This window comes from Egretta garzetta, unplaced genomic scaffold, assembly GCF_000687185.1.
Source record: "Egretta garzetta isolate BGI_Z169 unplaced genomic scaffold, ASM68718v1 scaffold463, whole genome shotgun sequence".
Lineage (NCBI taxonomy): Eukaryota > Metazoa > Chordata > Aves > Pelecaniformes > Ardeidae > Egretta > Egretta garzetta.
In genome coordinates this window covers 592,245-604,458 of record NW_009259188.1, presented here as the reverse complement: position 1 = coordinate 604,458, position 12,214 = coordinate 592,245, and the positions used below count along the sequence as shown (strand labels likewise).

Genomic DNA, 12,214 nt, shown 5'->3' with positions numbered 1-12,214 from the left:
ACTGGATCTCAGGAGAACAGGCGTGGCAGATCCCCATGCTTACACACAGTCTTTGCTGCAGCAGCAACTTTCTACCTGCTCATGGTTGCTCCTTGCCTTGGCTGTATGGTACGACCACCAGCAGTGGGCACATGCCCACCTCCTGGCATGCAAGTCTGAGAGTACAGTCTAACAAATGTGAAATATCTTCTGTGACTGAGGCCAGCTGTGCTAGCAACTTGCCCGGTTGGACCACCGGACCACACCTAGTGGAAAAGTGACTCCCTCCCGTGCTCGGACACTCTCAAGAGGCACTCCAAAGCTGCGTGGATGACTGCAGGCCCATGACATGGTATTTTTCTAGCACTCAAAAAGCAGATGGAGGTTTGTGACTGGTTTCTCCCAGCCAAACTTCCTGCAGAGGGATGACTAGTTTCCAGGTTGTTAAACAGACATGTGACCACAGCCAAATGCCAGATGGCAAGAGTATCGGAGCAGCCCTCATGACGAATGTCTAGCCTTGGCTGCCAGCATCTCCTACCGCATGTACCAGCTCCCAGATAGGAAGGCCTGGCTGCAAGTTGGGAGTGTGACGCAGGGGTACATCGTCAGTGCTGGACAGAGGAAGAGGTGGAGCTGTTGCGGAAGTTGGATAAGCAGCACGATGGGAGTAAGAACATCAACAAGTTGATTGCAGAACATATTCCGTCCAAAACAACTAAACAGTTAAGCAATAAGAGGAATTCATAAGAGTCTGGTGAAAAGAAGGGAAAAAGATCAAGAATGGAGGGACGGAACATCTAGAAAAAGGAGGAGAACATCCTGTGGACATCGAATTGTGTGTAGAAGGGGGACTGAGGCCCCATCATCAAAATGTGATTTCCAATTGGTTGACATCTGAAAAGCTGCCCATTCTTCGTGGAACTTTTCAAAAGGTGATCAAAGGGAAGGGAGATCCATCAATATTGGTTGATGATGTGGTTGAGGACTGTTTATGAAGTCTACTGAGTTGAAAGCAAGCCAAGGCTGGAAGCACCAAATGGCCCACAGGGCTGCTCCTTCTGAACCACCAAAGGAGTGGATGAAGAAGAGGGCCAAGAAGCCAGGGCAATTCCTACAGTTCCAGTGGCTGTTTTACCTGGATAGAGAGAAACTTGCCAGTACCATCCTAGCCTATTTGGAATCCACGATGTGCAGTATCCTACTGGGCAAGGTAGACAAGGTGTTCAAGTCAAGATGGGAATTGCTGGGAACATTCAAGGGCCTAGGTGCCTTCAGAACTATTGGCCAGGTGCACAACTCGGCATTTGAAGCCATGATCACAGTGAAAGACATCTCTCAAAACATCAAAGAGATGAGTAAGAACACAGCACTAGGACTAGTCAGGCTTAGTTGGAGAGATCTCATTACAACAGATCCTCACTATACCCAATTAATGGAACTTTGCAAACTATGGTTGGTATCTGGTATTGTACTGGACATAGTAAGAGAATGTTGGACTGTGTTAATATCAAAATCTGCTTTACCAGAGTGTGAGAATGATATCAATAATTGGCAGCCAATTACTATCGGATCAACCATTTTAAGGTTGTTCCCAGGGATTTTAATAGCAAGGTTGACTATGGTATGTCCCATTAATACACAACAAAGGGGGTTTATAAAGTCATTGGGATGTGCAGAAAATCTGGAATTATTACACCTTTTAATTCATAATGCCAAGAAGGAACATCAACCCCTGGGGTAGTCTTCATTGATTTAGCAAAAGCCTTTGATACCATAAGCCATTCTCACATCATTTTGGCTCTTAAACAGAAGAGCATGGACAATCACATTATTGCCCTGATTACAAACTTGTATCATAACATCAGTACTCATACTGACCTAAAGAATGAACAGTCAGATCCCATTGGGATTCAGATTGGTGTAAAACAGGGTGATCCAATGTCCCCAGTTTGATTCAAATTACCTGTGGACCCCCTACTCTGCAAGTTGAAGGAGGATGGAAGTGGATTCGAAAAATGTAACAACTATGGCTTTTGCCAATGACTTGGTACTGTTGAGTGGATCCATGGAAAGGGATGCAGAAAAATACTGGAATTTTGGAGGTCTTTTGCAAACTAACTGGCCTCAAGATGCAAGGGGAGAAGTGCCATGGCTTGTAAATCCAGTTGACAAAAAAACTCTTACACGATCAACGACTGTCCTTCATGGGCAATTAATGGCACCCCCTCAATATGATTGAGCCCAGCAGCTCTGAAAAGGGCTTATGCATTGACCCATGGACTGGAACAGCAAAACTGGAACTACTGGAGAAAGTGAAGGGATGGTTACAACGAATTGGGAAGGCTTCACTGAAGCCATTTCAGAAAGTCGGTATCTTGAAAGGATATACTATTCCACAATTGATCTACTTGGCAGACCAAGCCGATGTGAAAGCTATGTACCTAGAAACCCTTGATTTGGCAATTTGAGCAGCCATCAAGGAATGGTTACATCTTCTGGAAAGTACTTGTGATGCTATCCTGTGTTCCAGCACTCAGGACGGAGGTTTAGGTATTACCAGTCTCTTGGGATTGATCCCCAGCATACAGGATCGAAGACTACATAGAATTGTGCTGTGTTCAGACAAGACCTTAAGAGCAGTTGTTGAGCAGGAAGGTATTGAGAAAGAATTCAAAAGAGTGTGGATTGTAGCAGGAAATAAGGGTAAAATTCCATCTATTTGGGACCTGAGAATGGTTATGATGGTATCAGAGGAATTAGGGGGAGAGGAATTAGCCTTGGAACGGGAGATACCCACTCTAACAGTAATCTTTCTTAGACCCTGTAACTGGCAAAACCAGGAATTTGTGAACTGGACCAAGCTGGTATCCCAGGGCCATGGAATTTCCAGCTATGAGAAGGATAAAATCAGTAACAACTGGCTTGAATTTTATAGAGGCATTCCCTACAGAAAGCTTATCATGACGTTACAGCTAAGAGCTAACGCCTAATCCACAAAAGAATTTTTAGCAAGGGGCAGACAAGAGACTCAAATCATGCTGACACCAGCAGGTGGAAAATGAGACCTGTTCACATATTACTGGTTACTGCCCTACAGTACAGGATGCTAGGATTAAGAGACATAATCAACTGTAAATTATGGGTGGATGAGGCCAAAAAAAAGGAATGGGTAATATTCCAGGAGCTGCTGCTGAAGGACAAACAAAATTAATTATACAAGCCAGACCTGGTTTTCATTAAAGGAGATCAGGCCCTAGTAGCAGACATCACAGTTAGATATGAGAATAAATCAGCATTTTTGGCAGATGCAGTGGCAGACAAAGTCAAGAAGTATCAAAATCTTAAGGATCAAGTTCAAGAATTGACAAATACTATTATAATTCATAGGATTTCCTTTAGGAGCACATGGAAAATGGTACCAAGGCAATTACAAATTATTAGCAGAACGAGGACTCCTCAGTTCCTGACAGGAGAAGGCTGCTCATTGTTTATCAAATCGGGCATTATTTTCTTCAGTAGATATTGTACATATATTTGCTAGTCAAGCATGGACTATTTTAAGATCTTAATGAATTGTAATTATATTACTTAATGAATTGTAAATAAACTGATTCTTTCAATCTAAGGTAGGAGCCAGACCCCCCAGGATTTCCAAGGGCAAAAGGTGGAAGGGCAAGCATGACAAAAAGTTTTTAGAGGGTACTGATAGTATGTAGGGATGTTAATGGCTTTGGAGTCACGACGCATCATCTGTCCTGCCAAAAGACACTAATTACTGGTCCTTACCTAGGTAGGCAGGCCGCCTTTACTTAACCTGGAAAAGGAACATGTATAATTTTATATATGTTCGATGAACAGCACGATTTTTAGTGATGCCATCATACAATAGCACAGAAAGAAGGAAGTTTTTTCCTTTACTCTCACTTCCTTCACCATGCAAAGGGATCTGCTTCAAAAGCCTTTTTATTAATGGTGTGGATGGAAAATGCTGTTTAAAAGGCAGGACACCTAGCTCTGTGCAGGCCTCCCTGCTGAGCAGGAGATACAATTTTTTCTTCTTTGAATTCTCGCAACAGATGACTTCAGGGGAGCAATGAAGCATTGAGGTGTAGGTGGGTACTGTAGTTTGTGCTACTTAATCAGCTGTGGGCTAGTGGTAGGGAAGCTGATGCTTGCTGTTGAAAGGGCTATGAAGTTACAAGTCTATCTCAAAGCCTCGTGCAATGTATTTACAGTCACTGGGTCCCCAGAAGCACCCACAACAGCAGAGCCTCTAAGCACCCTGGCTTTTTGCTCTCACTCGTGCTCCGTGTACAACCGGGGATTTGTGTCCGTGATTGATTGACAGTGCAGCCATTACCCAGGCTGACGCTTGTAATCAGGAGCAGAACACAGGTGGAAAGGAAAAAAAAAGTGGCATCACTCCATGCAAACCACCCACTCCAGCTGCAGCTTCATGAGCTCTTTATGCTGATCTGACTCTGGGCTGCCACTGAAACAACCAGCCCTAGCCTTCCTGCCTGCCCCACCACTGGACCAGGGGATCTTTCTGAATGCTATTTTACAATTCTTTAATCAGGTTCCTTTTCATTTGGATGAATTACCTGATCTGGCATACTGCTCAGCTCACCCAAACCCAGGAGGCAGCAGGAGAGCACGGTCAGTGGCAGCAGTCCCCACCGAGGTTAGCCAAAAGCTGTTGGCTTTCAGCAAAGGCCTCGCAGCGCACCAGTCTTAACCTGCCTCAACGTACTCTCACGTGCACCTTGACACAGCTTGCAAAAAGCCACTTTCAGAGATATTCAAATGCGTGTGCCACATCAGCAACATACAAATCAGTGACCTGCCCAGACTGATTTAATTTATGTGCTTTAGTCTGTGAGATGCTTACGCGAGACATGAAATGAAGTTGGGACTTTGCAGACTCCTAATGAGAGTGAGCATGTGAGAGAGAAACAAACAGCTGGCAGACAAGTTATAACAACAAAAAAACTCCCCCAAAATGGTTGCCTATGTCTTTTGAAAAGGTCCCTTGTTTTTATTTTCAAGAGATATGTACACTTGGAGAATAAAGCTGAAGCTTTTTAAAGCCCATTTAGGTCTCAATGGCAATCTCTAAATGCAAATTTCAGTCACGGGGCAGTGTTTAACCTGTATTAGCAGAACACTCTGACTCCTGGATGGGACTTTGGCACTTTAGGCTGTTAACTTATATTTACATTCCAGAGGTGGAGGTTGGTCCAGCGGAAGCCTGAGGATGTGAACAAGGCAGGAAGATTCATTGCTTTATCACGTGGAATGGTGCTTAGTCCTTCTGGGAAGTTCAAGTCTCTTTGTAGTTAGCAGCTGGGCCAGTCCATTCATTAGCATCATAAATATGGTCAACGACATCACCAGCACATAGTGGCTAATGCTGCAAGGAGGAGACAGATAAAAGCAGTGAGAGAAAATTGCAAATTTTCAGAGTAAAAAAAAAAACCAAACATAAACAACCCTCTGAATATTTTTTTTTTTTCTTTTCAACTAGGCCTAATTATTGGCCTAGTATGTCATTCTATATATGCTGCTCCTGGAAGACAACTATTATAGCAGCACTATCATGTAAAAAACAGAGTCTGTGACAAAATAAAATGGTGCAGACAACAGAAAACACAACTGAGTGTATACCAAGTGAATAAGGGGTACTCAGTGTATTTTTAATTCAAGTGGGTAATTCAACATACGTGGCTGAAACCATTGCAAAGCTTCCATTTACTATGAACTGATAATATAGAACTTGCCATCAGGTAGACATTCCTTGGTAGTAAGAAAACTCAGATATTTATGTCAGCTGAAGTGCAATTTTCTAGAAAAAACACTATTCCAGTGATGAGCAGCTTTAAGGAAAAAGCCCCACTAATTTTTCACTCAACATTTCTAAAAATGGCAGAATTCTCTGCTGTGGTAACACGTGGTTTCAAAGAGATTAAAGCAATGAGTTCAAGAGTGGCTAATAAACACAATACGAAGATGCAGGTTCTGGGTTAGGAAGTCCTGAAGTCACTAACAATTAAAAGGATAACAAGCAGAAAATTTGTTCCCCACTTGCTCAAATTGTGGTACCTGACATTGACTAGTGGTACAGATGAGCTACTTAGGGTCAGACTGAGATTTGACCGTGGAGATTCAGCATCCTGTGTTCAATTTCTGAATCGAGCTGCTGTTAGTGTAAACCACTAGCCATTAAGAAATCAGAATTTTTCCAAATCCACTGACATTTCAGGCTGGAGTTGCAGGTGAAACAACCCTGCCCATCATGCATCCAGTACAGCTGTTTGTTTTTTCCCTGGGATTACTGAATCTACTGGCGTTCCATACCTCCTGATGTGCCCATCTCCACTATTTCAAAGCAGATGGCTCTTTAGGACGAGTAGGGTAACTTCAGACTCAATGAAGTCTGATTTTAGTCACAAAAAGGGATTGCAAGGAGCACTTGCTGGTTTAATGATCTGGAATTTCTGCCAGAGGACTCATTCAGTTTGAGAATTTAGCCACAGAAGAGCAGTAAAGCTCATAATGCCAGCACTATCAATCCTCACGACCCCGAGACTGTGACAGCCCGGGTGCTAGCCTAGTGCAATTTAGCTCTGTGAAGTGGAGAAGCACCAGCTCTTAACATAGCTTGGCCACTAACCAGTGTGAGAGAATAAAAGTAAACCAAAAAGTTCACGAATGAGCGGGAACTCTTCCACAGCCAGAATATCAGCAACCAAAGGAGCTGGGGTCTGACCAACGTGGATGGACAACACTGAAAGGAATTTGACTCACGCTACAAGATTTCTCTGTTTCTGTTGAGCCTGCCTAAGCCTTCTCACAAATACCTTGCTGAAATTACACAATTTTAAGAAAGCAATTACAAAAATCCACCAGCCCAAACAGGCTCAGACCTCAACAAGCATAATCCACCTCAACAGCCTGCAGCTTGCATCTCTGTAAACTCCCACTCCACACAGCGCAACTGAAAATATTCACTAACACGAACAACTCAAGGTTTAAAATACCAGACAGGAGCCACCTTTCCTGCATGCCTTTCCTGTAAGCATCTCCCCGCTCCAGCTTTAGCTAAGCGGAACAGCAGGCCTATGAGAGCCATACTGCTGCTCTGTTTCTGTGGGGAATGTGTAAGATGACACAGCGAGAGTGTGAAGTCGGGCACAAAGCGCACTTCCACCTGGTCAGTCCACTCTGGGCTTCGTAGTTCACAGCACATTTACAATAACAAAGATAACACAACTCCCTCAAGAGCTGCCCTTGGAAGCCCACCTGGGTGTGTTACAGGCTCAATTCAGTTCTCCATGGGAAAGGACATGTTGCCAACTGCCGAGTCAAACCCTCCTTGCAGTTATCTTCATGGCGTAACATGCCCTCAGGGGACTGGTCAAGCACCACAGGTATGGAAGTTTGCCTGGCTCTGGAGGGAACAGCCTTAAGTAAATAGGTTGGTGGCTTAATGTCTCATACCTTCCTAGTAACACCTCAACTTTCCTTCTCACTTGGCACCAGAATTGTAGTTTTCCGTGTAAGTAGCAACACTACTTTCCTTCTAGCTTTCAAAGAGAGTTTGAATGAGAAATCTGAAAATCAGAAGCCAAATAAGACCCTGCCTTTATTCTTACAGACACCCTGAGACAGTCATCAGAAGATTGGCGACTTGCTGTCATCAGCATGGTCCTCCCCTGTCTGCTCCAAAAGGAGCTTTTCCGGATGTGGATACTAATCAATGATTTTGACGGGCACAGAGAGGGGATTTGTCAAAGGAAAAAAACAGCATCCACAAACTCTGCTTAGCTACCTGTCAGTCAAGGGACTGTCCCCTCCGTAATTTTGTAAAGAAGAGAATGCTGCACATGCTTCTCCCTTGCTATACTGCAAAAGGCTGAATAGTTACGCTCCTTTATTAAAACATCAGATGTTCAGAGTAAAGAAATACATACATATATTATGCCATAGAGCACAATTAAAAACAATTTCAGTCTACGTGTCACATAATTATGAACAGCCAGCACCTCTGGGGCTATCAGCAACTGGTACTGCAGTGCCTGCAGGCAGCTCTGCTTGGTAAATTAGTTCTCAGGCTGGGGTAATGCTGTAATTAAACAAAAAACAAAGCAAGACTCTTGCAGGTATATGCCACAACAGCAGCAGCAAAATCTTCATCCCTATACAATCCAGAACTGCACCCTTGGCTGGACCTGTAGTTACAGTGAAGCAAGTAGTTCTCAAAACAAGCTCCATCAGAAGTCAAACCTGAGCTAGTAAGAAAAAGGAGCAAGATTCTCTACTCCAAGCAAGTTAGATCCATGTGGAGGAAGAAGAGACATGAAATAGGTACAAGAGAACAGCACAGTGGGGCAATGCTTACAAAGGATGAGATGGGCAGGGACAGGTAATGGTAGAGAAGAGGTAGCTGGTGTAGGGGGATCAGAAATGATCTAAGGTAAGACAGCACTGGTAATTGGAAAGGGGAGTGCCCTACGTATGGCTCAAGGTCAACAGGCAAAGCTGGCGCTAGGAAAATTTTGTATCAGGGAGGAAGACACCTGTTTTGGTGGCAAGGAACCAAAAGCAGGACATACAAGGTACTACCACCTCCTGGCTTTATTTGTGACAGTGTACCTTGGTGAGAAGCACTAATCAAAGACAAGAAGAATCAAAGATCAGTAAAAAATGAAGGGGGGTGAGAGGGAATCAATCTTGCTCCAAAACGTGGCTTTCTCCCAAGACAGGCTAATTCCTAAGATGGCAGAGCTGATTAGAAGCTGGGAAGACAGGAAGATAGAGTAAGTTACCATAGCAATTAAAAAACCCCTAGAAATAAAACAAGTAAAACAAAAACAACTCGTGCAAGGACTTGGAAGAGCACTCTCCAGAAGAGCCCGAGGACCTTATTTCTACACGACACGCTACTTTGAACTGTGGGATTGTTCCCAAGCACGCACTGAGACCCCAGATTTAGATTCTGAATTTTAAGTCTACTGCATTTCCAGCTGGGATCCCACACCCTCTCTCCTCTGTTTCACACAAAACAAATCACAAAGCACATCACCCCTAGCTCCTGTTTTAGAAATTGTTGGTAAACACTGTTTTCCTCCTAGTTACAAGACCTTTGTTTTAACAGTCAGATCTAGAAGCCCCAGCATCCCAAACCTGAAACCGATTCTGTTATCCTAAAACCTAAAAAACAGTCTCGTGTGCTTTATCTATGTCCCCTGAACTTTGAAACTGCAGAACAGTTAAGATTCTTTCTCTCTATCTTCCACCAACCATTATAAAAAGAGGGAGTAGTACAGTATGTGTCTGTCTAAAACTGTATAGTACTGTCATATAAATTAGCTTTAGGGTTTATCTTGACTATCTGAATATACAGCTATTTACAAATTGCATGTACTGTATAGATAGTAGGCTTTAAAGGCTATAGATATCTATAGATATATCTATAGATAAACATACCTTTTACGCTATAGAGAAGTTATTTTAGTGACAAAGAAGCCGAAAAGCTAGCTATTCCATTTGTATGTTATTAAAAAATAAAAAAATCTGTCAGAACAAACTTCTCATGATCATGTACTACACACTGATACATCAAAAATGCTAGGAAAACTGCATTATTATTTTTATGAAATGTAATGGTGTGTTCTTCTAGGGCATATGATGCAATTCAGGGTGATCTCAAGATATACAGGTAGAAGATAAGGTTAGCAAACCTCAAAAGCTTGCATAAGCCACTGCTATGAGTTCTGCATTCACTGCAAGCTTATTATCCCATTATTATATCCAAACAATGAAAAGCACTCTCTGAAAAACAAGTTCACATTGATTTTGGCATGACCATTAAGCAAAGGGGCTTGAAAACTTTTTAAGATGCCATAAATAGATATGGTAATTGATAATTTACGGAGAGGAGGGAATCAATGGTGCGTTGATAATTTGCTGAATGTGGTAACACAGGACTATGTTGGATCTGCTGTTACTCAGCATTTCATTAATGATCTGGAAGAGTGGGAAAAGTAGAAATCTCTTCACATTCAAAGACAATACTTAGTGGCATGGGGAATTCAACCAGGAGAATAAAGACATCACATTGTTAAGGCAGATATGAGGCACGGTAAAATGACATGTAATGTTGTTAAGGCACGGTAGAAGGAGATGTAAAAGCCAGCTGTCAGAGGTAAAAGTAAAAGAAAAAGAAATACGTCAGTTCAGTAAACAAACCCTGCTTCCAAACAGTGAGAGAGATCCATAAGGAAACAAAACATCACCATAAAAAAAAGCAGTGAAGGCCTTCTTTTTATCGCAAGGGATTTAAAACCAGTTCTTACACATGAAACTTCTGAGCACTGGTATTGAAAAACTCAAGTATTGCCTAATGAGGGTTTCCTACTGAACTTGCACATTCATAGTAATAGAGAGAGGACATACAAAAGTTTTGAAGCATGATAATTAGAAAATCCATAGGAAGCTATCACCACAAAATAGAATGGGTCCAGAAATATACATCAGAAGCTTTGCAAATGCAGCACATATACCACTGGACTCTGACAGAAAAGAGGAATGAATCTTCACTGGGCAATTAAATTGCTGCTTTTCCACTTGTGATTTCAATGATGTCATAACTAGTAATATAAAATGAACCCTGATAATTGCGTGCGTACACACACACACACCTCCTATCAGTGCCACAAAAAAAATAGATGAGAGCAGCTGCCCCTAAGGGTGCTCCTATTCTTTGTTCCATGAAATCTTACACAGGTTTTGTTGAGATACAAACAGCTGGAGAAAAAAGAACCGCCATTTCCTTAACTGACTCAGCCTTCTCAAGAAAATTTTGGCAACACCTAAACCGTCAACTGAGATGGGATATTTTCAGATCTTGCTGTCAAAGCAACAACAGGCAACGCTGCAATGGGAATGCCACAGAGCTGTCGCTGCAGTTGTAACAGGAGGACAGGAAAGAGCCATGTTAGTATCTCTCTCTCACCGGTTTTGGGAATTGCCCCAAACCCCGTGAAACTCATCTTCCCTTTCAGGAATAAACAACAATAACAACAACAAATCTTCTGCTGTTGCCTGCTAATTTTGCCAAGCTTGAAGCTTGAGGATCACACATTAGAAATCTGCTCAGAGGAGAACGTTCAGGTGCCAAAATATTGCTCATGCAAGGTAAAAGAAGGACCACTTCAGCTCCACGCCTATGGCCTCGCCTCTTTTCTTATGCAACCTAGACATTTTAATCTTACATGCATATACACACATACATAAAGGTAAAAGAAGGACCACTTCAGCTCCACGCCTCTTTTCTTATGCAACCTAGACGTTTTAATCTTACATGCATATACACACATACATGTAAAACATATATAAAGAGACTACAATAAAATAATGTAGGTGGCCAAGCCAAGCACTCAAAAGTGAAGTAATGACAAATTTAAGGCTGCCTGAGCATTATGCATTACCATGTTAAAATTTAATCACAAATTACTCTTCTGAAAGGACTTTTTCAGTGCTTTCTTCAGTGCTCAAAACACACACGCGGAGAGGCAGAATTACGGTTGTGCATAACGAGCTCCCCTAAACTCTTTGGGATAAGGCAAACTTCCAGCTGAAATGGATCCAACAATCTATCAGCATTGCCAATCTACGCTATGAAGACTGTGTATCAGAGAGGAAGTTTTGGGGTATTTGTAACAATTTATATTTTTGCTTGCTAAGTCCCAATTGGAAAGCTTCTTGCCCAGCAGAACAGAGCTTTTCTGATGTCTTTAATACTCTTATTAATCTGCATAGGAATTCAAACCAAAGGACGAGGCCATCTGATTTACCATAAACTGACCATAGCAAGGAAGTGTGATGTTAAAGCACCGTTTCCACTACTAGCGACCTAACTGTTCCTCCTACCATTAGGAACCTTCAAAAGGGAGCGACAAGCAGGAATTTGAACCTCCAGAGAAAATGGGCAGAACACGTGTGCGCGCGTGTGTGTACATGCATGCATGCTCTGGAGGGAACATTGGGGCTCAAAGCACAGCACAGGGTACATGTAGATTGTACAGAATATTAACAATGGTTCACTATTCAACTTCTGTTTAAATAAGTGTCAAGTGACCAGATTGGCTGGATTATTAACAACACATTCCCTGCTAAGCTTATTACAGCATATTATCTATTTCCACAACTCAGGGAAGGTAAATCTGAA

The 12,214-nt window shown here is 42.4% G+C and overlaps 1 protein-coding gene across 6 annotated transcripts in view; it reads right to left on the bottom strand.

Moving 5' to 3' along the window:
• PIGN (phosphatidylinositol glycan anchor biosynthesis class N) overlaps window positions 1-12,214 on the bottom strand; it is a 98,097-nt gene that overhangs the window by 1,923 nt on the left and 83,960 nt on the right. For 2 of the 6 annotated variants that reach the window (XM_009635714.2, XM_035891321.1), the window contains one exon: window positions 5,020-5,395. In XM_009635714.2, coding sequence (XP_009634009.1) covers window positions 5,272-5,395 — 124 coding nt within the window. In that variant the 3' untranslated portion in view covers window positions 5,020-5,271. Of the gene's footprint in view, window positions 1-5,019; window positions 5,396-12,214 lie in introns of those variants that run through there. The other 4 variants (XM_035891322.1, XM_035891319.1, XR_004841604.1 and 1 more) reach the window with 3 other exon arrangements.